This window comes from Synchiropus splendidus, chromosome 9 (assembly GCF_027744825.2).
Source record: "Synchiropus splendidus isolate RoL2022-P1 chromosome 9, RoL_Sspl_1.0, whole genome shotgun sequence".
Lineage (NCBI taxonomy): Eukaryota > Metazoa > Chordata > Actinopteri > Syngnathiformes > Callionymidae > Synchiropus > Synchiropus splendidus.
This window is the reverse complement of record NC_071342.1, coordinates 15,324,870-15,351,643: the sequence shown is the minus strand read 5'-3', so window position 1 is coordinate 15,351,643 and position 26,774 is coordinate 15,324,870. Positions and strand designations below refer to the sequence as shown.

Genomic DNA, 26,774 nt, shown 5'->3' with positions numbered 1-26,774 from the left:
TTCGGTTGGTGGGTTTGAGCCCACTTGAAAGCGTTTATTATTCTCATCTGCAGCTGAAGCGTCTTGTTTTGTGTGTTATTGCACAGACGGTGGAGCTATTGTCTTAAAAGGGCGGCAGAGGTGAGCCTCTTTGAAAAGGGGCTGCTTTTTGGCTGCTGCTGACAAAAAGGGGCTCACTGGTTGGAAATGGACAACATGTCAAGCCTGGCACCCGCCCACAGGGAAAATCTCTGCGAGCTTCCAATGATATCATGAGCTTCAGGAGAGGTCTTGAGAGACTCGCCTTTTGTGACGGGAAGATTAGTCATTACGGTGTCCAGCAGGGACGAGAAGATTAACCCATTTACGATGATACATGGACGTGCGAGAGCAAGATGCTGGATCTATATCTGGATCTGTTTTCACTCCATCAACTCAAAGAGCTGACAGGTCCTCTGGTTCACACCTTCAAACAATTCAGTGAAATGAAAACACCGAATTCATAAAGTTTTTATTGGCTAAATTTGGGCAAAAAAAAAGACACATTCTTGTTTGTCTTCTCACCATTTTCTCAGCCCTAGCAACCCTCAACAATTTTATTGAGATTGAGAAGAAGTGACTTGGGTGCTAAAGGGACTTCTCCATGACTTGATCAACAAGTAAACAAAACAAAATACCCAGTAAATAAATCCAAGATAAAACAGCAGAACAAAAGGAGTTTCTTTTAATTTCTTGCTGCGGTTTTCCACGTTTCAAGATTTAGCTACATATAGTGCGAGAACGTAAACATTTTAAACAACGATTTTCATATCCATTTGGGCTACGGTACATTTCTGCAAAGGATTTTGGGATTGAAAAACAACTCTGCCCTTTATTCGTAAAATGAAAATGCGTTTTTGAAAAAAACGTTTTTGGGTTGAGAACGAAATAACAAACTAGTTCCTCGTGGACGGTGTAGCCTGGTCAGTCATACTCTTAACACGATGACGTGCTATTTTATTGTTATATCGGGATTTCTGAAGAGAGGGTGCCTCAGCGCTCTGAAATGTTTGTAGCTTCGTCATAAGTGCTTAGAGTGCAAGCTGCTAGGAGGATGACTCAAAACGCTGCAAGCTATTGGTACACAATTGAATCCAAGTTTCTGTTTGATTTTGGTTTGAAAACAAAGGTTTGTTCCTAATATTAGACCAGTGTTTTCGATTGACTAGGTTGAGTATCTCAACTCACTTTAGAGAGTCTTCTACAGTTACCAGCAAATGTGTGCTGCTCATCAGGTGCCAAAGATGCACATGTATTTATATATTGCCATTTTGTTTACTTTTTACTATTTATGGCTACGTCGTTGGGAACCACATATGAACTAGCATGGAGCACCGCCATGGCTTAAACGAGAGCTGCCACACCTTCAGAAATTTGATCTCTTCTCACGTGATCAGACGCATTAAAAGGAAGTGGAAACATTGAAACAAGCGCATAACACATAACACATCATGGTGATGGACATGGACATGACGGTTTTCAACGTACTATTTGCGTAAAAATCCTGAAAGAAACCATAAGTTGCACATTCCTGCCAGACATATGATTGCGTTCTGTTCCATTGTATTTTTTTGTTTCAATAAAATTTTGGCTAAAATGCTGATGGGTGTGTAGAATTTCGCTGCAAAGGAAAGCAAACAGCACAATAGGAACCCCTCAAGTATCTATGAATAAGATTACAAACATATATATACATATATATATATATGGGTTTTGAAATAAAAAGTGACTCAACTGTCTCCATCTTAAATGCATAGGATGCTTCACTGTGTTTGTAGCTACACAGCACATCAGGGTCACAGTGGAGTTGGCCGAGCCAAGCGTCCGGCTCGTACAGCCCGATGAAGAAGAGAAGCAGTGACGAGTAAGTAAGGGTACTCTTGTTGGAAGAGCCAGTTCTAGATGAGTGATATAATCTGGCATTATTGCTGCTTGATGGGAGACATATCAGCCTGGAGCGCCAGGAGAATCAGAACTAGCACAGCAGGGGCTGTCTGCCCAAATCTCAACTCATGGCTCCTCCTGCTGCAGAGCTCGCCACCGACTCTGCCTGACAACATCAACTCTGGTGTGAGGGGGAGGACAGCAGAAAGAAACAGCTCTGCTCAGTTTTTCTTTTTTTTTCAGATGGGTCTGAGCTGTTCTTGTTGTTGTTGCTGTTCAGGGTTGGTTGAGGACAAGAACAGGGAGGTGGGGGGGAGCGGCGGCAGCAGCAACAGCGATACAGGCTTGAGCAGACAAAGAGCCCGACGTTTGACTGAGTGTCCTCGGTGAGATGACGGACAAAGTTCCCTGTTTTTCGGGCAGTTTGGAATCAAGCTGTGTGGAGTATACCTGGCTGTGCAAACTGAGTCAAAGACCTGGCTCTGAGCCAGCGCTGTGCCCAAAACAGCACCACGCTGGCAGCTCACAGAATTACTCTGCGCGTTTGAAGTGGGTTTTACTGTGAGCTGCGAGTATATAAACCAAACTACAATTAGTGCCTTTATTAAGCCTGACATATTAACTCCGGCTATTTAAGTCTGTGTAAGTGATGCGGAGGGAAATAATTGAGTCGGATTTTTTGAAGTCAGTTACACTACATTTGCTCAATCGTACAAAGGAAATCGCTCTTTTGAGGATTTGACGTGAAACTACACACAAAAGAGATGATATTCTTCTCAATCCTCCAGTCTCATCTTGACCTCTAGCACCATCTTAACATGCAGATGTTGCGCAACACTTGCTACCACTTCCGAGTCACCCTTTCGTCTTCTTTATTTGTAAAAACTTTTATTTTTTTTAGCTGTTTCTTTGATTGTTCTTGTTGTAAAATCGATAGATCTGAAGTTCTGCAAGAGGACGAAAAGAAAATAGCTGCTAAATGGTTGGCTCACTTGTCAAAATTAACTTGGAGTGTGCAAACATGAGGTAGCATAACTGCCTCGGCTGAGGCTAGTTTGGATAAAGATTATGACCGAGTGTTAAGGAGTAAGTGGGGGAGGGGGGCACGGTGTTAAACAACAGCCAGAGACAGAGAGAAAATGTCAGCAAATAATCTAAAGCCCCATCATTCACAGACTGGATGTAAGGCCCGGGTGCTGTATGGATGTTTGCAGATATAAAGGATGGCACCCACGCGGTATAAACAAATAAGCCCACAACCTGCCAGCCAGTTGTTGGAGACTATTAATCACGGCTGGCCCTGGGTTATGTCTGTGCCACTCTGCCTCTTCAAAACTGGCAGTCGGGAGAAAACCACAACAAGGTGCCGTATACGTCAGGAGTCAGGGACGTGATGCAAAGGAGCATGGGACGGGCTTTGTTGATGGTCTCTTTGAAGTCTTTTGGTGTGCTCGCAGCCAGATTTCGCCATGACCCTGTGATCCGTGCGGAGAGCTTAGTGGTCAGATAAGTAACAAGACGTCCAGAGCCACTCAGTCAGGGCTCATGTGTAACTCATTTCGCTCAGTTACAATAAATCAGCAAAGTAAATCCCAGCTATCTCTGAACTTGAAAATAAGACATAAAATGTCTAGAAACATCACGCAGCAGATTTAAAACACATATGGAAGACGGATCTAAATCCAGTTTGTGCAGTTAGTCAGCAATATTGAGGATAATAAAATATATTAAATGACTAATCGTGAATATTTTCACATGCTGCACAACATGCTGGGAGAAAAGTTACTCTTCCGATGTGCGCTGTTCCGCCTGGTTCCTATTCTGTATAACAACAGATGTGTGTCAACACCTAGTCACGTTTGCAGGAGTGAAAACAAGATTGTGGTGCTGCATTCTTCCAGGATGTTGTGAGTGATGAAACACATTGTTCTCAGATATAACTGAATGAAATGAACGTCAAAGGTCAAAGTGTATCTCGGCCGTGATGTGAACTCTCACCTGTTTGATGCACTGCAGCCTGTCATTGGTCTGCTGGATGTGCCGATCCATTGATGGTAGCGTGTTCATCTTGATGTTTCTATCGGGACGCCATTAAACTTCTTCGTTCTGCAAACAGAGACGGGACATAGCTTAGAACGATTGTAATAAATATATCGGAGGAAAACCGAGCTGCAACGTCTTTACATTTCACAACAATTTTTCTCTTCCGATCGATCAACAACCAACAACAGCAAGAGTGGTTCCACAGACTGCTCTCCCTAGCACTGACCATTTCCTAAAAATGGGTTAAAGCGGGATTAATAGGTATCATGCTGTTTCGCCAGTGAGGCCTCTGTCACTCCCCATCCTCGGGTTTATCTCCATCGTTGTTGGTGCTCCACAGATTCCTCCACACAAAAGGTGAAGTGAGAAACGGCAGGTGGGAGTAAAAGCTAGGAGTGTAGAAAGCTGCTCGGTACTGATAAAGGGTCTCCCTCCATGTCCCCTGCTGCGAGAAACAGAGCGGGAGAAAAGGAGCCAGGGAATTTTCCTGTGTAATGCTCAGTCTGGTGCTCTTATCTGTGGAAGCATTGCAAATATGCACGCTCTCTGACTGCTATTTCACTCCCACCCTCTTCTCTCGCTCGCACACACAAACACACAGAGTAAAAGCATGTAAACACAAAAGCTGGAATTCCTCACTTTGATTAAGAGTGAGGGGAGAACTTCAAGCGGAACACTCGGAGAATAAGAGTGTTTTACTAATCCTCCGAGCTTAAGTGCGACTACGGTTAAATCACCTTGAGTGTGCCGCATCCATTCTCAGTGAGAAGTTATGATCACCCCATTGGCTTTTTGGGGGAACACAGACACCATAAATGCATTATAAGGCAGTGAATTCCTGCATCAGGAGCATCATGAACGGCCACTTAAAGGTCGGTGTAGTTTATAAGAGACGAAAAAATCCACTATAACCTTGAATCATTTACTCAGGAGTCAAATACAATTCCTGCTTTAAATGTTAAAGATAAAAAGAAATTAAACTGGTGGGGAACCTAAGAAGATGTAGTCATAGGTTTAATGCCGCACAGGATTCATAAAGCTCAAGCATTCGGCTCTTAAATGTCAAGTAAAAATAGCTTCAACTGTTGCAGTGTGCTGTGGGATTTGGAGCCCGAGCGATGGTTTATACCAGGGGTGGGTAAAGCGGACCTCAAAGGGCTGGGGGTTTTGTTTGGGAAAGTCAAGCTCACTCAGTGAAACAAGCAACACCAGACTGATGCTGTGTGTGCTGGTTGGAACAAAAAAACAGCACCACCCTGACCTTCTCAATATGGGCCAGATATGCGCCCGCAAGCCTTATGTTTGACACCTCACATTAAAACTGATCTCACTCTGAGAAGAACTTGACCTTTATAAGGCAAAATAAAAAGACATACGAGGCAAAAAAAACAACAATTGAATGGCAATGTAAACAATATCGGTGTCAAATAAACCCTCTTCAATTGGAGTGAGTCATTAAAAAAAATGTGGATTCATGAGTGGATTCAAACCAACAATAAAAAAAAACTAGTGACGGTTTGCCTTCCCATCAAGAGACTTCACTTCATTGCATGCTTCTTGACTTCATGGCCCAGTTCCGAGTGAGCTGTGGTGTCACCCGGCGTCCAGTAGATGTCTCCCTCTCCCGCTGCTAACCAGCATGTCTAGTTCACCCACTCCACACAGAGCAAGTGGTGGTCCAGTGAGGGCTCCTTTAAGCCCTGACAAGTGCTACAAATCCCCCTCAGCAGCTCCACAGACCACTAACAGGGCACGCTCCGGCCCAGCGCTGGCCGTCTGACCTTGTGGTTATTGATTAACTGTTCCTCCTTCCTGCTGTCCCAACACAGCCAAGACCAAAGAGGAAGGAGGAGGCTCGAAGTGGGCGGTGGGAAGCGTGGGAGGGGTGGGGGGGAAGCCGCCTCTATTACCCTACAATCTCTTTTCTTCCCTCCTTCTGCCACACAGGGTCCACCACACTCCTCCTCACAGAAACTTTTATGAGCTGCGGACAACAAGGGCCCACGGCTGTTAAGAGGGAAATGAGTGAGGTGGAGAAGTGACTGGACGACCCGGCTGTGTTCACTTGTACGTGAGATAAGAAATCAATCTGGCTGACAGACGCTCCAGCCACACACCTCCCTGGAGGGGGGAGCGAAAACTGTTGCATAACACTGGGAACAAGACAAAAAGCTCCTCCTCTCGCCCCGTATCATCACCTTGAACGGCTTGCTATGAAAATAAAGACCAGTCATCTGTCAGCCTGGAAGAGGAGAGGTGTCACTTGTTTATCTGAAGAACAGTTCAACCACTTTTTTGTGTGCTTACGCAAATACAGTGGTACCTCGGTTTTTGAACGAGTTCGAACAATAATTTCGAGATTTTTTTGGTTCGGATTTCGAAAATCCAGAACTTGAACGCCCCCGAAAAAGCCAGAAAAAACCGATCAGCTGACCCACGACGCGCTTTGTTGTTGTGTATAACGCAGCCTCTGTATGCAGACGTGTCCCGTTAGCTACATTTACTGACTGTTTTTTCTTCATATTGAGGTGTAAAACCTTTCCTGTCTCCACACTGGACCGTGGTAGAGTGTCACAGGGGAGGTGCTCGCTCTCCACACCTCCGAGGCTGGAGCGCTCACTCCAGGGTTTGATGTCCTGTTGTGGGCTGGAGCTGGGACAGGGATGAGGCGAGTCTGGGACAGAGCGTGACTTGGTTTATGACTTTGTCACAGCCAAACTGCACAGAAGCGCACATTCAGAGCTGGACACGCACCGGGCACCTCTTCACTTCTGGAGAGACGTCACTCACTCGGCAACCCCTCCCACATGCAGCGGCCACACACATAGAGGAACAGCGCACCTGCAGCAGACACTCTACATTCACTCCTACAAAAGCCTATTTTAAGGCTTGGAACGCATTATTTCTTTTTCCATTCATTGTAATGGGAAAAATCGATTCAGATTTCTAACAAATCGCTTCTCGAACGGCTGCCTGCAACGGATTTTGGTCGAGAAGGCAACAAAATGAAGGCAAAGGAGCCAGGAATATTTACATCAATAATTCACCAAATAAATCTAAACTTCTACCTTACACCAACATACACACACACTGATCTATGCACATGCCTTCAAAGATCATGGACAACACCCCAAGTTGTGCCACCCCACAATTCCAAGCGCCAATGTAAACAGGAAGTTGAAGACTTCAATTTCAAATGACAATTTTTCTAGTTTCAAATGGACATGTGTTTATAAGAAACTGCTTATATCTGGATAAGGCACGCATGAAAAAAAAAAAAATGTTTGTGGATGTCACTAGCTTGTTTTCCAACTTACATAAGTGGAACATAATGAACTTGGCTGTGAAGTTATTCACAGCCACCTCTGAGGTAAGTGTCTGGAGCAGCATAAAGAGCTCGGAGGGTTTCAACCTTGTTTCGTACGGCACACTGAAGCACCAACTGGTAAGATGCTACATGACATGACACGTGGCATGAACAAATATGACATTTCATCTGTCAAGTCTGTCGGGTGCGTACTCAAGGGGCGTCCCTTTAATCTTGGATGGATTTGGCTACACTACATTATGCATCTCTGTTTTCTGAATAAGAACAGGAAATGCTTCCAGTTCTCCGGCCGGGGTTTATTATTCAGCGCGGTGAGTGTAGAGGGCAGTGCTGAACAATAAGAGCAAGCAGATGAAGTCAGCCTGGCCTGAGATCATTATTCAACAAGAGTCTGCCAGAGAAGAGCATAACTATGACTCCTGCTCTCTGGCCACGGTGGGGGGTCCACTCTCCTCCCTCTCCTTGTCTTCACTTATATGACCACCAGCTTTTATTCCCTCTCCCTCGCAGACACTGTGTGCTTTTTGCTCGCCTTTTCTATAGCCCTCAGACATCATTAGAGCCACCCAGTGTGCGACTCCTTTCCACCACCTTCTTTTTTCCTTTTCTATCATTTCCCTCTTTGCTTCGCCCTGTCCCTCATATCTCAACCCTGCCAGTCTCCCTCCCTCCCTCTCCCGCCTCCCCTCCTCCTTCCTGGGGCCCTGTGCAGGAGCTGCCATAACAGGAGGTGGAATGGATTCATTTGCTCTAATGTGGTTTGGGCTGCAGCGTGGCACGGCACAGAGCGACACTTTCTCCCACTGCACACAGCGCTCGGCCTCTCGTCCTCTCTCTTCATGTGTTTTCAAACAGGCCAATCAACACCAGTCAGCTGTGTGTGCCCCCCACCCCTTTACCCTATGACCCCCAATCTCTGCACTCACTATGTCTCTGAAGAGCTAACAGCCAGCTCTCAAACAGGATGTTTCTTTCAAGGAAAACTTCAGTAAAAGGAAGGAGGATCAAGCAAAAGTGAAATATTAGACAGCAATTATGATCATTACATAATTAATATGATAACGTGGATGCTTAATAATTCAATTCGAGGGATTAATTAATATAACAAAACGTTCATTTATGGTGTATTTATCAACAAAGAAAGTAGGTAAATCAGAAACAATATCGAAGTGTAAATAACAGAGGCATAGCTTTAATATAATACATAGAATTCTATGGAAAATAAACATATGCATCATGCAACACAACTACAAACTCTTTTACCAAAAAGCAAGGAATCGTGAAACACAATAAATTACTTAGCGAAACAATGCATTATTAAACACAAAAGAGACTTTTTGTACACAACAAATTATTCAGGAGAATAAATCACATAACTGAACACAACATTCTTCCACCCAAACAAAACACATGGACAAGCAAACAGCCACAAACTTAGACAACAGCGAATCACTAAGAAAACTACGAAAAAACGCATCACTGAATTGTACAAATAACCCAAGATAACCAAGAACCACTCAGCAACTAATCACTAAAACAACTAAGAACTACGGTCTATTAAGAGACAACTTACTGAACTGAATAACACAAGTCAGTGTCAGAAAAATATTGACTTGTTAATATAAAGTGAAGTGAAGCCCTTTATTAGCATAATGAAGACTATTTACAATAGTATTTAGATGAGGACGCACCAAAATAAGTCTTAAAAATTACAATACAATTACAATAAAAATTTAAACTTGAACCTATCAAAAGTATGACTTATACACAAATTATCATGAAGAAATCAGAAACTTCAACTGTGCTGAGTAAAACAAAAACAGTGATGACTGTAAATGAAGCATTTGTCGCTGATACATTTTTACAATTACGGTGAAATAATTCCTCAGTCCCTCGCTTGAACAACCTTCTCCTACAGCTCGCACCCCCCTCCTCATCCTCTCTGTTTCTTTTCCCTGCGAGCAAAGCCAACTATTAGTCATATCGCTCCCTCCGGCCTTTGTAAAACTCTGCATCATTGCTGCCGGCCGCTGTAAAAACGTGAAATGATTTCTCCCAGGGGCGGCCAAAAATGAACTCTAAATGTTGCTGTTTGTTTATCTACTGTTTTAATGTGACAACCGCGCGAGCAGTGGGCAGCGATGTGACACCCAACACTGCAATGCAAACAGCTGTGATGTGGGGATATGTGAGCCTCTCTGCTGCTATCTATAAATATGGAGCCTCAGTTGTGGACTATTGCAGGTATGCGCCACCAGATACCCCCGGGAGCAACCGATTATTTCACCACTCGGAGCGCAAGATGAAAATGGAGCATGATGTACAGCCTGAGCAAAGACAACGATGCCGGCCCTTTCATCCAATAAAGCAAACACGAGTCGAGTTACCTGAATCAGACTGCAAACATGACTGAGTTAACAAGTGATGTACAGGAGGACAAATGGAAATGATCAGGTAAAAATGTCAACTAACATCCATAATAATTGAAGACCTTCCGGATAATAATAAGATCATGAATTATCATGGAAATAGAACAGGGTTTCCCATAGAACTATATGGTTAAGAACTGTTCCGAGCTTTGATTTAAGTCTCCAAAAAACAAAGTATAGTATCTTCACAACAACCCCTCTTCTGTTATGAGGCTATATCTCAGAGCACTCGGTACATTGCGCAATGTACGATTTCCAAATGGGAAAGTCTGAGAATCCTCACCACCCTGAGGGTGTAATCCAAGGGCGACGTTTTAAATAAGTTAAAAAAAAGTGGCTTATATCGAGATGAGTCGTGCGTGAGAATAGCTTTCGTGATTTCCAATTTCTTGTTTTTTGGCTTCAATAACTAAAACACGCAGAATTCAGCTGTGACGTCATTCCCAACTCCCACTTCCCACTTCCGAGGTACCGTCGCACATGCTGTCGCATTCTCATTAACTGTCTCACGTTGCCATAACGTAACCCCAAAATAAAGCTGGCAGAACACAGTCTGTGATGATTCGCAAGGACACTACACCCGCACCTAGCTTATTTTTGCTAGGTTCATGGGTCTATGCTGCCACCATCGTTACAATCTGATGCCTTCAAGGTTAAGTCGCCAGTTGAAGCCCGCCGTGACCCTGTAACCCAGGGGGCTGTTTTAACCACAGCGACCTTGGCTCCACTCGCTGGTTTTCCATTGAAAAACAATGGCGGAAATTTTAGAACGTTCCAAGATTCAAGTGAATCCGCAGAACACCTCCGAAATCAAACCACTTCTTCAACCCTAAACGGTTTGTTGAGATGTTATTGTCCATTATGGTGGCAGTATGTTTACAAACAAAGACCCGCAGAGACGCTAGAGAGACCAGTGACACATAGGTTGGGTGTAAACTACCACTATTTTTGGTGTGTGTGTGGCCCAGCGTCACAAACCCCTGTATTTGTTGTGATCGTCTCAAGTGCATTCGTAGTGAAAGGCCATCTGTCTAACTAAGACAGAGGAAATCAGGTCATCCATGAGTGCAGCAGAACTTGCGCATCACATGATGAATGAATGAACCCCTTATTCCATAGAATGTTCCAGTTGCTGAGGGTTATAAATACCAGCAGGAGAAGATTGTCCTGGCCGCCACATACGGTTTTCCACTGTCACGAAAGGCAAGATTCTATCACTCGTGATGCAGAGGGGATGAGGGAGTCTGAGAGGAGAACACAAGGCCAATGTGTGCAGCTTTTATCACCACAGCAGGTCATCGCTCACCGACCCCGAGCGCTGAGCTGCTTCACTGAGAGAATGAGTAAATCTTATAACCTTTATTAAGTGGAAGAGCGGCACTTTGGTGGACGCCAGGCCGAGATTGACAGCGCGGTCTGACAAGCTCGTGTAAAACTAACCTTTTGGGCTCGACTCCAGCAGAGCTGTTAGCTCACAAGCCCCCCACCACCACCGCTGAACGGGTAAACTGACAAATTCCACGTCCTTCGGTTTCAGCACAGGCAGAACCAAATGCAATTAAGCAACATCCACCAGGGCGAGTGTAACACATCAATGTAGGAGCATCAGAGAGTGCATGTGATGGTCTACGTGGGGGGAGACTGATGGAGTGTGTGTAGGAAAGAGAAGCAGAGAGACAGGGGCAGAGAGTGAGACTTACAAAGAGTGAGTGTGATTCAATCTGCTCACTAAGCCATGAAATGGTATTGGTGTCATTAGGGAGAGCAAAAATATATCTGCGCCAGTCTGCCCTCCTCTCTGCTTGCCTTTGACACACCAAAAGCACAATCTTTTCCACAAAAAAAGATGAATCCCTTTACTCCGGGAGCAAAACATTTCCACTGCTCCTGTCACGGCAACTTTTATTTCGACTCTGATCTATGATGGGATGCATTCATTTGATCACCAGACACTATTCTCAAGCATTTCTGGTTTGGATCATGATGAAATTGGAGGGAAATAAAGCAGCACGGCTGCACAGGAAGTGCCCAAAAACAATAAGCAAAGGAAAGGGAGGAAACATGAGGACAAATAAACCAGAGCGGGAAAGCCTTTAAAATTGGCCTAATTATGATTTACAACGTTAATTTAATAATTTACACAAAAAAAAACACGTTTCCTCACTCATTCTCATGTGTTGTGCACTGTTCCGGGTATAAACTGGCTGGTGTTCATTCCACCACCAGGCTTGTGAACCTTTCACATGAGTTTAGCAATAATTGCTCCCTCACTGAAACACCTCTCCTACACCACCTATTTATCCCTTTCAGCACATCATCACCATAATTTAATATCTGCGGCGCAAAAGCTGATTTAATACCAATTAAAGGTGTGCTTACATGTAGCCTCCAAACAGAACACACGCAGCGCTAACAAATGCAATACAAACACATTTACTGGCTTGATATAGCGAGGGAAGACACACTTAGCTAGCGGGGAACAGTGGCGCAGACCAGGTGGCCAAGTCTCTTCAGGAATGTCAAGTCAGCATGCAGTTTAGTGGCATGAGACGTTTTTTTAATAAACCAGGTGACAGCTAGTTTCAGGCTGTTAGCGAGTGGCGCATCTGAAAAACATGAGGAATTGTACGCTCTGTTTTTTCAGCAGGACGCCCCAAATTCCCAATGTTTACAGCCAGTGTACGTACCAAATCGGTTGTGGAATACCTGTCGCGGGATGATGACATCACATCCGGTAGCTACAAGTGGGTTACTAAAAATGATTTAATGGGCCGAGAAGCTTAAAATAAAAGATTTGATGGCACTTTCTACCACACGCAAAACTTTTATATCCACAAAAGATTGCGTCTGTTTCACTTTCTGGTCTGCTGGACAGCGCGTTGTGATTGGCTGACATGTACGGGTAATTGTTTTTAGTTGATATTGCACAACAATCAGTCTCCTCAGCAGAAAATCCAGCACATCTGGCGCATTAAAACATTTTCAATAACCCGATTGTAGCCACCGGATGTGACATCATCATCCCGCGGCAGGTAGGTCATGTCTCGCAAGGGGACAGATTCGGGAACCCCACCTGTATAGTGCCCTCATCACACACTGGTATAAATAAAAACGGTGTCGCTGGATTAGATGGATTAAAATGTGCTGATTCTCCTGACTTTGTGGACCTGCGACTTTGTCATCGCGGGTGCCATATTTGCTTTCGCATTTGAATGGTCGACGCACCATGGTAGATGGGACACAGTTGAAGGGAAGAAAAGGCAGACAACTGCTTACAAAACTTACTGAAAGCCTTTTAATCTCAGGTGTATTTTGCCATTTTGGGTTTTTTAATAACAGTAATAACTGTTGGTGAACTGGAGTAAAAACAGAATTGAATCAACTCCACACGAGAGGGAAGTTAGTACAAACACCCTTCACGTCTCAGTTAACCAAAGATTTCCTGTTCGGCAAAAGCAAAGCAACAGTTGACTAAACAAAATTTACAGGCAATGTCAAATCCCTCAGAATGAAATGGCGGCAGAGCCGCCAGAGCCGTGGACCTGCAGGCGTGCTCCATGCGTGATAATCTGCTCTTCTCCGCTATTCTGCAAGGCCCAGTCACAGCCGAACTGTTTTCACAGGGAAGACGCCCATGTCAGAGACACTGCTGACACAATCAACAATATCGCTTTCTACCGTCTGGGAGTCAGCAGGAAAAAACCTTGTCTTGAAATTCCATTATCCTAATATTTTACAATTTACATTAGTCTCTTTCAGTCACCTGTTTTACATTTTGGGTTTCAGTGATGTCCAGCTTGCTAAAAGCTCAGGGCTTAAACAATAACAAATAGGTACATTACATTATTCCCTTCCAGGCACCTTAACTGACTTCTCAGTGCATTATTTTTGTTAGTTTCCCCACTTTGGTTTCAGTTGATGGATACAGAATAAGCAGCTTTTCAGGCCGCTCACACAAGTGCCACCCTTTGACTGGTAGTTTTTAGCTAAAACAACAAACAACAGAGACAGCAAGACCTTCCTGCGAGTACAGAGGTGAGGTGAGCGATGCTCTTGCTCATCTTACTCGGCGGATGCATTTGTTCCCTGCATGCATCAGAGTGAGGGCACGGGCGGTAGAGAACAAAACATTTGTTGCTGTAAAACATGAAAGCACCTAAAGTGTTCACAAAACACCAGACTCATTCACCAAAGCCACCATTTGGCAACGAAAGCACAAAAAGCAGCAGTGAAAGACTAATGTGCTTTACTGCTGCTTTCAGGGAAATATCCCTTTTAGAGCCGCAACACACTCAACAAGTCGGAGAGTGTTTATTTGTCAGCCACAGTTCTGTTGCGGAGACTATTCATAACCTGAAACGTGGACGGCACATATCTTGAAAGCCTGACGACAGTGTTGCAAGTGCATTTCTCTTGAAGAGGATCGGCTGATGTGACTTGAGGTATGTGGAAGGGAGTGCATGGAGAAGAGACAGACGAGGAGAAAGGGAGAGAGGAAAACACTCTTGCAACATATTACATGTAGTGGGAGGCTAGGAAAGACGCGCAGGCAGAGACAGGGGGGAAATGGTTGCAGAGCAGGGGAGAACGATGGCGAGAGGTCATCCCTGGGTAATTTGTTTTGGAGCGCAGACACACAGGGAGCAGGTAAACCAATTACAGTGTGACATGAATCACTAAGACCCACAGGCAGCCGTGCGGTCCACCAGCCAGAGCGGCCAAACAACCGTCGGAGTGCGCACTGTCCCTCAGTGCCGGTCAATCACGACACAGCCTTCCAACCCTCGCTGACCATGATTGCACATCTGGTGGAAACTGATGAGCGGAAGACAATCTGAGAAAATAACACCAAAGCTGTCGCGCTGAGTGTGTCGGGACGTGCTGGTGCTCTTCGATCAATCATAGATCAAGATAAAACTTTGACCAGAAGTGAAGAGGTGAAGACAAGTGATGCCACTGTGAAGCTGTCTTGAAGTTCAGCGACTGACACCATGTTGCCTCACATTTTTCGGAGTCAATACCATACAGGAGTTGATAACCAGCGCACAAGGAAGACGGCAGATGTCCACGGTCTACCTTAAAAGGCGGAGTCTCCAACAACTGAGGGTGAAGGAGGGCTGATATAAAGTCCCCCTGACCTGTGGTGGCCAAAATGTCAATGTACGGGGCATCTACGCTGACAGTGCTGGGCACTTGACGTTATTAAGAAGCAAAACCTCAAAAGAAGGCTTGGAAAGGTCATCTCAATGCATTATGGGCCAGGGTCGCCATGGTTACGATCAACAAGCGAGCAGTCCAGATGACCTAAAAGCCCACAATTCATTGTGGTTTTTCCATTCCGTGATGTCATCCATACAAGTCCTATGGTTTCATAAAATGGTAATGCTTTTTTTTTTTAACCCCATCATATACTCCTTTTGAGGTTAGACAAGAAGCCCCTTGGACAATGATGTTTGCAGATGACATTGTGATCTGTGGTGAGAGCAGGCAGCAAGTGCAAGAGAAGCTTGAGAGGTGGAGGCCTGTCTTAGAAAGGAGAGGAATGAAGGTTAGCCGCAGTAAGACGGAAAACATGTGCGTGAATGAGAGGGACCCAAGTGGACAGGTGAAGTTACATGATGTAGATATAAAGAAGGTGGAGCATTTTAAGTACTTTCAGGGTAATGGAGAGTGTGAGAAAGAGGTGAAGAAGTGGGTGCAGGCAGGATGGAATAATTGGAGAAAAGTGTCAGGTGTGATGTGTGACAAAAGGGTGTCGGCAAGGATGAAAGGGAGGGTGAACAAAAGGGTGGTCAGGCCAGCAATGTTGTATGGTTTGGAAACAGTGGCACTGAGGAAAAGACAGGAGGCAGAGCTGGAGGTAGCAGAGATGAAGATGCTGAGCTTCTCTCTGGGAGTGAGCAGGATGGGTAGGATCAGGAAGCAGTAGATCAGAGGGACAGCACATGTGCTCAGGTGGTTAGGAGTCAAAGTCAGAGAGGCTAGATGGAGATGGTGTGGACATGTACAGAGGAGAGAGAGTCAGTACATTGGTAGGAAGATGTTGAGGTTGGAACTGCCAGGCAGAAGGTGGAGAGGAAGGCCAAAGAGGAGATTGATGGAGGTGGTGCTTCTTTTGGACAAACATGATGCATGACACGGCAACTGTAGATCAGGAGTCTCGGTGCAACCCCAACCCTTAATGGCAACTGCCATCATATCATTTTAGGACCCCTCTGTGACTAATCAAATCTATTCTGACAGTGAGCGTTTTGGATCTTCAATTTCATCCCATTTTGAAACCGCAAACAATAATGGTGATGATACGGCTCCTATGAAGACTTAAATGCTCCAGTGGGAGGTTCATAAGCGTTTACCCGACAAAGACTTTAAGCAATCACTTTAATTTTCTTAATCGCCCCAGCTGCTGTCAAAATGATGTCGTGTCGGAGCCTCAGAGACATAAATGCCACGGGGTATATGAAAAGGGAAGCAGGAAATGACTGGTAAATAAACATTCACCCAGGTCTCTTTCTTGCCGCTGCAACAGCCCTAATCCTCGAGCTGATGCTAAACTGACAGCGGCGTCTGGAAAATCCGCCCCGGCATCAGACGAGCAGGAGAATGAAGTTGACAAGGAGAAGGATTGGACTGGATTAGATATCATCTTGGCACTAGGTTTTATTTGGCCGTGGTGTCAGTAGAGGAGGGGTAAATATTTGATGAAGGGCGTTATGGTGTTGCGGCTGAGGGGACCAACTAACAAAGACAGAAGAACCAGACAGGTTGTCCATCCAGTGGCGCAGAAGTGGCAGAACAAGTCGCCCACTCAGTGCGTTTACCGAACCCCCAGGTAGTGAAATGCTCACCCAGCAGGCGAAGCTTCACCCTCCAGGTTACGTCAGTACAAGCTTTCGCACATATAGAAGCAAGCGCGCGCACATGCGCAGGCCACCAGCGGCGCGGCGGTCACACACAGTTGGAGGAGATTTTCTATGATGTTAAATCTACCGTCTTGCTTGAAATGAATAAGAGCCTCTGAGCTGCTCTCTCAGAGACACTAACCGGCCATTTCCGCCGACTGGCTCCAGTGGAAACGACACTCCCTGCTTCCTCACACAAACCCTTCACTTTCTTTTTTTCCTTCTCAATCACAAGCCAGCGCTGCTTATTTCCCATTTCACCCAATGATTTCCTACTTTTCTTCCCTCCACCTCGGCATTGTCTTCCTCCACCCTCTTCATCTCTACTCCTTCACCCACCCCCTTCACTGCCACCCTCCTCCTCTCTCGCTCTCTCTCTCTCTCCATTCCTCTGGCCCTAAAACCAGCCCCTCGGCCGCCCGCTTGTGCTCACTCCGATGGCTGTTACCATGACAACCCTGTTCTTTCAGCTAGCGCAAAATAATGAAGACAATGTGTTTTCCATTTAGATGAGTTTTCTGGCGCAGCAGGGAGATATGGAGTGTCCATCTTGCCTCCTCTTTCACTGCGGAGGAAATGTAATAAAAAAGGGGGTTTCTAACCTCGCCTCCCTCCTCCCTCCGACACTCCTTTGCTCTCCCTCTGTACACAGTTGCAGGTTGGGGCGCTGTGCAATGCAGCTGGGTGGTAAAGTGAGCTCACTATTTAGCCACAGAGAGGGGAATGGCTGTAAAGATCTGGCTCCAAGAGCATTTGCTGTCCGTTTTGTGAAGTAAGTCAGTTCCATAAAAGATAGTTTAGATTACAAAATCCTGCTCCCCCGTTGCCAGATCTGACAGTGATAAACTGTTAATGTTTCAGGACTTATTTTGAGTTTTCCAAGACCGTGATGAGATTTGTGCGGCACAATGCCCCAGCGTGGGAATAACTGCCATGACAACTAAAACTGATGGAAAAGGCTTCTTTCTCTGAAGTTATTAACTTGCACGGCACAACAGGGGGAACGGCAAGCCATCCACTTGTTGGGGAATGAAAAGCAACATTCATGCTGCTGGGAAAAGTAATTCAGTGAGACCTTGGAGGATTTTTCACACTGCAACAGAGAAATAGTTTCAACCTCCAGTGACTCTTTGATCTCAAGGTGTGTAAGTTCTGTATTTGAAACATGTTGTCTGAGGTGTAAACATCAAATGAGCTTTGCGATCTTAAGACCTAATTTGAGAGGAATGTCGTAAGATACACACATCCTTCTACATCTATACCTGGCCAACCCCTGGCTCCCGAGCCACATGCGGCTCTTCTCCCAGTTTCATGTGGCTCTTCACCAAACTTTGTCATTCCCTATGGCATGTGTTTCACCTGTTATTCATTGTCCTTATATATTTGTAGGATGAGGCTCTTTTCAGCAACAATGCTCTGACTGGTTGGCCACCCCTGCTCTACACGATCTTGGATTTGAAGAATATCCTGAGTTTTGATTTCGACTTGACTTACACCAGAATGTTCCATGTTGGGTACAGGCCTTCCACTCTTGTAAATGTCTCACTGCATTTCCTCGCCTTCTCACATGCCTTTATCTGCACTTAACTACCATTGCAGTTTCCTTCCATCCCACGTTTTCAGCAGCCTCTTTCTCAGTTATATCATTTATCTCCTCCCTTGTCCAGGATTTTTTTCTTTCTCTTTTTGCGTAGTTCTGCCAGTGAACCCAGCATCCGCCACGCTTAGCCTCTTCCCTTGTTAAAATCTTTGTCGACTCTCCTATACTTTTTTGAATTGTCTTGAAGGGATGAGTATTGGCAAGAACTTTGTGATGCGATGCGAAGCATCCCAAAATGAAAACAACCTGAAAACATGAGGAACGGTGTGCTTTTAACACTTGACTTGAATTTAGCTAAAATATGAATATTAATTTTTAGAAAACAACAAATAAATAAATGCAAGAAACTCTTGATTGTTGTACCAACATTTCTTCACACTTCTGTTATCTCGTCTCCTCACTTGGGTCCAACGTGGTGCCACACGCCACACATCTTTATATTTGACTGATGCTTTATGATATTAATTTTCATGTGATTTCAGGGTCCACAGGTCCAGTTACTTCAGTTCTAGCTACATACATAATGTAACATAACATTTTATCTGACATTATGTATAAAAAATGAATTATGGTTGCAGACTTCAACAAACATTTCAGTCTAGAGTTTGAGTTTATACAATTAAAGTTCTGTTTCTCTTTGATGCCACAAATGTGGCAGGCCTTAATTAGCAGAGAACATTGATATTTTTCATCACATTATAAAATAATTATGTCACTATCAATAAAAAAATGAAACTCATTAGATTATTTGAATGCAGAACAAAAGTTTCACTAAAAAGATGGAACTACGGAGGTGCGGGGGTAACGAGAAGTTTGGTATTAAACTGCATCCAAAAACACACCACAAACTAAGAAAGCACTGAGAGTTCGCAAACCTACGCCAAGCAGCTTCATTCCATTGCCATCACAACCTCCCAATGACAAATAGCCTACCTTCCAATATCAATTAAAAAAATCCTTTCAAATTCTGGGTCCCATTTCACATATGTCTTGAAAAAATGATCCAAATCCATCCATAACTTCTCAAGTTATTTTGAACACAGACAACCCAACGCCATCAAAAACATAACCTCCTTGGCGGAGGTAAAAAGCAAAGCTGTCTGGCCGGTGAAGTGCGCTCACTCGCATTTGGCATCATGACCACATTTCCATTATGAGCGATAATGCCCACAACGCTGGGAGCCTTCCAGCCACCTGCCAGTCAACTCACATAAACACCCTTTTTAAAGCTTTGGCTCAGATCATTATATCATTACATTGCTTTATTTGAGTCATTACACCACACAAACAAACTTGTAGCCACCTCTGCGCTCACAAACAAAGCTCTGCTGACATTTACAGTCCGACAGTCACGTTGTTCCAAACATACTTAAACCAGAGAGACTTTCTGTGTCATATACAGCTTATTGTTCTCAGACATTTTCATAAAGTAGCGATGAGTATGACTCACTGCATGCTGATAGAAGTAGGAATAAAGTTGACAGACAAATGTGGTGGTCATGGAAACACTGCGAAAGCTATACCTTCGTCCAGATATGTAGCAATTGCAATGTCAAGGGGGCGAGGCAAATATGAATATATTAATAACTGTTATTTGTCCCCATCACTTACTTCTCACATTTTGAAGGCTGGCAAGGACGCGACACCAAATACGTTTCTGGGAAACGGGCAGTGTGTTGAGCTCAAGCACAGTCAACATTAAACATCTTATCAATGCCATCTTAAATAGCAAGCTACTTTGACTAAGTTGCTTTTCAAAACTGAAAGTGAACGCACAGATCACGGAGCAAAAGTTGAACATTTGGCCTCTCAGCTGAGGGTCAGACCTTGGGAAAATTTACGAGATGAGAAGGAGAAAAGTGCAGAGCGAGAGAAGGATGGAGAGCGTGAGCTGTATAATATGTGTATGTCGGTCTGTTTACAGTGGAAATAGTGAGTCAGGGACATTTTCTTTGGGTCTCTTTTCCAGTGTTTATGGAGAGTAGTGAGGAACAACACTTCCTGAGAGGAAAGCCAGCTTTCCAAGCTGAGGCCCTCCTTCAAGCCCAGCAAAACGGGGAACACTCTGTCTCCAATTTATGTTTTCCACCCAGCTCTGCGTAAACACCAGAAGATGGCGAGTACGTGTGCGTGTTGTGTGTACAATCGGGTGCAGAGGGGGCAGCCACAGACAATACACACACCAAACGGAGTCAGTCAGACTCACTAATCACGCACAAATGATCCAAAACATCCCAGAACAAAGTGATGCCCCAGTGTTTACCAGCTGCAACGGAGACTTCTCATGAAAAGTGTGCGGCAGCACGACAAGCCGGGGCTTTGAGCTTCATTTAAAATCTCCACCTCCTCATAACTCTCAAGTAATCTCTCTGTGATTTGTCAATGCTGGTGACAAATGGAATTAAAAAGAAAGGTAGGTGGGGATCACTGAACCTCACTTTCCCTCTGCTTGCCTGCCGCCCACTGCTTCCTCTTCATTACATGGAGACTATTAATGAAGTCTGATTTTAACAACACCTACAGGGAGTGAAGGAGGGATTTCCTCAGTTGGCAAACATCAAACCAAATCTGCTTCCTGGCCCTGACAAGCTTGGCCAATTAAAAGCAGACACTTATTCTAAGAAGGCCACGGCAAGTAACTCTCCAATCACCAGTGCATTAGCTTGTGTTTATGTGACCTTTGTGCCGTCCAAGTTTGCATTATTAAAAAAGGGAGGGACAAGATGGAGCGTTTCTGCAGCCTATTTTAGACTGCAACAGTTTTGCCATCCTTCTGGCCTTTCACTAGCACTGAGTCTTCTGCTAGGTGGATTAAACAGCTGCTCTGGGGCTGAAACTCATGCATCGCTTACTAAACTGATATGACGTCCGGGAATTTACAATGGGCCACGGTGATCTCCATGCTGCCAGCAATGCAAGTCGGGACTGTGAACACTCTGATCTGTAGCACTTTTAAGACACTGACGGTGGCCTTCATGAAAAATAAATGCAGCAAAAACCTGTCAGCCAAGTTGTTTTTGATCAGGGTGGACTGTCGGATAGGAGTTTAAATGATGGCGACATCTTAATGCACTGGACAATAGAGATTAAGATAAACTGCAAGGCGTCAAAATCAAGGCGCAGGGGCCAAATCTGGCCCTGCTAGTCACTTGAGGTGGCCCAGAAGAGCTTTAAATAAGTACTCAAACAAACTAAAAATCAGCTCTAGCGCAGCAAAACCTGCATGATGTAACCATGGCGATTGCAGTGCTCAAGCTTTGCTCCTTGTCAGGTTATTTTGCAGCAGGATACAAATGAATATTCAAGCCTCTAAAACCAGATGGACTGGTGTCTTGCTTATTTATTATATTTTGACCTTCTATGTGATTCGTTGGAGACCCCTGTTTAAAGGTATTGTAATACCTGTTAAATAGTTTTATTATATTCTAGTTTTATTGTTGATCTGCAATGTTCTGTCGGCCATGTTGTTGCAGAAGTGTGTCCCAAGGGTAGGGGCAGCGGGACGGGGTTGCAGGAAGTGAGAGCGCGGTACGGCAAGCGTGAAGAAGTTATCTTCGGTTGTGGTGAAATAAAGACCCGTTGGAATACATCCTACTCTCGCTTCTGTGGAATCCTTCTGGATATTACAGTATTTATGGAGAAAATTTTTCATGATGGAAGACGGGAAATAATAGCAGTATTAGTTTTATAAATAGCATAAAAGAGTTTTTAATGTGTGAGGTTTTTTTTGCACAACTGCCCTTTCCGTGTCATCAGAGTGAAGGTTAGGATCCTTCCGTGTGATGTTCGCTGAGGTGGTCACCTGTCGCCCCCCTGCGCTGAAGTACACATGCTCAAACAAACTAATCATTAGCAGCAGAAACACCATCACGCTGCCTTCGCGGCTCATACTGTTTACATGCCTGCTGCGAGGTAAAACTACGATTGTTTGATCCTCAAAGCGAACCTCAGCGGTTCAGCACACGCACATGAAAGATGGCGGCTGAGCGTTAAAGTTCCATATGCATGTGGCGATGGCAACCTTTTGATGTGCCCGTCACCAGTGCCGGGACTTTGGAATGTTCCAATCATGCAGGTTCCCCCTGCGAGCATTTGATGTCCGCCACAGTAAACAGTCTCCTCAGCTATCTGATTCTTTTTTTTTTCAACAAGGGAATGATTGAACAGGTGAGACAGCACGTGTGTGTGTAAGTGTGATGTCACTGTCCGCCACCTGTAAAGCTGTTCTGTATTATAACCCTCCTGCCACGAGCACAAATCCCGGCAGATCAAAACCGCACTCCATCAAATCCACTGAAAAGCCTGTTTACTGATGATCTGGTGTGAAGACAACGCGCTGCTGGAGTGGGAGAGCGAAAGAAAGGGAGCGACAGAGGCAGAGAGAGGGAAAGGTGATGGGTGAGAGTGGCTGAGGCAGTCAGGGAGCAGCCGACTGCAGGGGCTTTTATTATGAGCCATTGTAAAGAAGCTAGGTGGGATAATTGGTCTCCTAAGCTCAATGCGCAGCATGCATTTTTAATGAGCCCACACTGTTGCTCATTTAATATACAGTCAAGAGATTAGAGATAAGGAAGAAAAGCTGGACGTATTTAGGGTCAAGGGGCGGGCGGGCAGAAGATGTTCATTATTCCTCTGCTGTTAACCATTATTAATGCCATTAGCTGCACAATACTTGACTGGAAATAAATGTCTTATCGTACAATTAAGGGAAAATCTGGAAGGATTATGTGAAATGAGGACAAGAGTGATATGAGTCGCATTCTAAATCCAAGCTGATTTTATTGGGATAAGACATGGGGGCTACACCTGGCCCTTGCTCTGGACTTAGGCAGCCCTCATGAGGTCACAGCAAAACTAAATTAACATTGAATTTATAACTATTTTCTTTCCTCGTGTCTGTCTTTTTCTTCCCCCATAGTTATTGAAAGGAATCTCAAATAAAATTGAAAAAAGTTAAATCAAAGCAGGTTTAAAAAAATCACAGAATTATCCCTTAAAAAAAAAAAAATAAATAAATAAATAAATCACAAAAAACTGTGTGGCCAAGATTTAAGCAAACAATGTCATGGCATAATAACACGTTTCCCATATTTTTCATTGTTTTAGCCACAAAATGCAAGTCAAATTTAAATGAATCATTTTTCTTCCCTTATGACCACAGTATATAATGCGGCACCTTTGCAAATTTCATTTCCTACCCATGTCAAGATGACGATGCCATTAATTTTTTAAGGTTTGAGTTCTGGCTAGACCTAAAAAAAGACACTAAATTTCAGCTGAAATGTTCCTACCAGAGCATTATTTGCATGTAGGAACCACACAGATCCCGTAATTCAAAATGTAGCTGCTATCTAATGAAATTCCAGTGTTCCTCCACAATAAGCTGTGAGAGCAGCAGCATAAGCTCCAGCTCAACCCTCCCAACTAACCCAGGAAACCTTGTAATGTTCTTACCGGCCTGAGAGCAACTAAAAGAGCAACCCCTCGCATTACAGCGGTCTCAGACGGGCATTAGAGGGCTGCCGTGGACCGGAAAGTTAAAGAGGCTGGCGTCGGGGAACAGAAGCACCCAGGTTTAAGTGAATTAAGAAAAACTAAGTCTTGCGGAGCCGCGGCACGAGTCCATCTCTCCTGGTTGTAGGGCAGCGTGCCTAGGCTGCCACCTCGTAATAGCATTAAACACCTCCCCGAAGTGATGTGAGCAGACTGAAGCCCAGAGAATGCTGGTACAGAAGGACGGGTGGCAGAATGGATGAGGAGAAAACGCTAGGCAGAGTGGAGACATGGCAGGTGAAAGGAGTTTGATTTATGGCAGGTTTCTGTTTCCCTCTCCCCTCTCCCACTAGGAGTACTTCCTTCAGGGACCTCGAGGACCTCCTCCAGCATCCTGCACTGCAGCCCCCCAGCCTGGGACCATCCATCAACCCGCGGCATCCTGGATGTATCAAGTAGTCAGGCAAGCGAGAGTAGCTCTTGAAGTACCTCAGAGAGAGGCTCAACCTGCCGCGACTCTAACCGTGTACAGATGTTTAAAAAAAAAAAAAAGAAAGTATACACTGTTCATTCCACAACACTAGCATTAAGAGATAAATGCAGGGGAGGAGGCACATTCTCACCTCAAGTGTTATTCGGATACCTCTTTTTAACACTTGGGAAAAATACATACTATTTTTGTCGATGACACCATCAAGCCTCAGCAACAGACTGAATGCTGACGCACCCACACAAAACAGGATCTAAATACAGCACTATGGAGACATAAACAACGTGACAGGACGTTGGAGAGCGGAAGATCATTCTTTTTACAATGAAGTATTAAAAGATAGATTTGATTCGGATCGGCAGGGTGACAGAATGAGAGCTAGCCAGGATGTCAAACAAGACCCGGTAGTCATCAGGCAACAACTGCTCTTCTAAGTGAAAATCCGCCCAAAGGATATGAGACCAACCCCCCCCCCCGCTAAACTGCCCCCGCCTCATCCTGGCGTCCCAACATCTCTTCTGACCGAGCAACATGCACAAAGAGAGAGCAGAGCACAAGCATCTGGATCAGACAAATGAATTCTATTTTCTGACAGCAGACAGACGGACCCCCTGGACGGAGGCTGTAATCGTCCACTTCCCCTTCTCCTTGTTCCACTATCTTTAATCCTAATCAGATATACGGACAATGACGGGAACAGAGCGGAGGGCACGGAGTGAAAGACTCGCATAATGTATCCCTGCACCTGACATAAAAGAGCGGCTTGCTTGTTGAATAAACACTTCAGCAAACACATATTGTGGCATCAGTAGAGCAATAACTGCAGCGCGGCTCCAATGAGATATACCTTATTGCCAATGTTGATTCAGAATGCGATACAAACATCGCGGCGTCTGTGTAACTAAGGCGGCGTTGGAATACTTTGAGAGTCATACTGCCTTCAATGATACAGACTTGTAATTCAGCCCCATCTCCTGCGGGGGCCGCGTGTGACCCTCCACCCAAATGAATGGGGAGTGGACATGAAGACGAGGCGCGTGAGTGTGTCCTGCCTACTACAATATGTGCTTTGTATTCATTGCAGATAACAGAAAGCCGTCGGAGGAGAGAAAACAGCAGCCATTGATTTTATGTGCCGAGCAGGCGTTCCTGCATTCCAAAGTCCGGTCGATACACACACCAAGAGCCAGGAGCAAAGGGGGTTACACACCCCTCCGGACACATTTGCGGTCAACAGCTAGTGGACGCCAGTCTGATCGGACAATAACAGCAGCCTCATTACCTGCGCACAGTTACACGCACATAGGCATGAAGGGTGGCAACTGTACTCCATATGTATGCAACCACGAAAGGAACAAGAACAAATGAACTCAATAAGGCAATTTTCTGTAGGGCAAGCAGAGGGGGAGGAGGAGGGGGAGGGGGAGGCGGGGTTTCAGCATTAAATCCTTTATCAAGTAGCCAGCAAATCAAACATTGATTTTCATGAGCCACAGTGCCGGGGGCAATAAGGATCTCCCTCATCAACTGAGGCGGCGTCGGCCACACACACGCTCGCACAAAAGCAGGGCCTAATGTACACAAACACTCAGTCAGCAGACACTAAATGAAGTTTAAGTCGGGCGGTAATTGCGTCAATCTGAATGGGAAAAACATTTGTTGTGTCGGCTGATCGGAGCTGATGTTAGAGACTGCAGAAACCAACACGGCGGACGCTACAGGACGTGTGAAGCGGTGAATCATTGTTCTCATCTGAATAAGCGACGCACTGCACTGCTGGTTTATTAGGACGTGAGTGGATGATCACAGAAGTTGAGTTCATACTGAGCCTTATTTCATGTCAATATGCACACTTCTTTAGGATGCAGCTCGTTGGGTGAGGTTCAATGAATAACCCTGTCACCATAGCAACCACATAAAACTTCACTGGACGATAGGCTATTTTCATAATCGGGAACAGAGCTGCTTCCTTCTTCCTTCTTAACTTTTCCAGTCAAAACCTTTATTCGAATTGCACTCGCCTTGATCAAAAACATTTCAGTTGTCCACAGGCTACTTTATACACAACCCCACTAGATTTGAAGTTATATTAACAACATGCATCACACATGTTACGTAGTTTATCTTATTTGGTGACTGAACAACTATCATAATATATATATAACATATAGTTGGGAGACTCACAGCCTGTCTGACTGCCAGAAATAAACAACAATATATGTATTTTTTACATTCGCGCACAGCTTTTGGATTACTTTCAAAATGTGACACATAGAATTTATGTCAAACAGAGGATCAGAAAGGCGTAAATGTCGTCTTGCCGGATGCTAGTTTTATTACCTCCTAAGTTGGCTGGTTAATATTTACAGTCCATTCAAGTAACTCATCTCCACAAAAAATCCTTTCCTCAAACCTGAAGACACAGCAGTGTAGTGTGTTATCAGCGGAGATTGAACAAATTTCCCAAAATACATATTCTTCTCATGTCACAGCCCGACTGCCCTCAGCAGACAAGGTCTTCCTCAAACCAGTTCTGCTGCATGAAATTGAGCCAGTGTGACATTTTAAGCCGCTCGCTGAAAGCCAG

At 44.7% G+C, this 26,774-nt stretch overlaps 1 protein-coding gene across 5 annotated transcripts in view; it reads right to left on the bottom strand.

Moving 5' to 3' along the window:
* The window catches only part of zmiz1a (zinc finger, MIZ-type containing 1a), a 122,272-nt gene that overhangs the window by 29,301 nt on the left and 66,197 nt on the right, over nucleotides 1–26,774 (bottom strand). For all 5 annotated transcript variants that reach the window (XM_053875296.1, XM_053875298.1, XM_053875299.1 and 2 more), the window contains exon 4: nucleotides 3,901–4,008. In XM_053875296.1, the coding sequence (XP_053731271.1) occupies nucleotides 3,901–3,969 (69 nt within the window). In that variant the 5' untranslated portion in view covers nucleotides 3,970–4,008. The remainder of the gene's footprint in view (nucleotides 1–3,900; nucleotides 4,009–26,774) is intronic.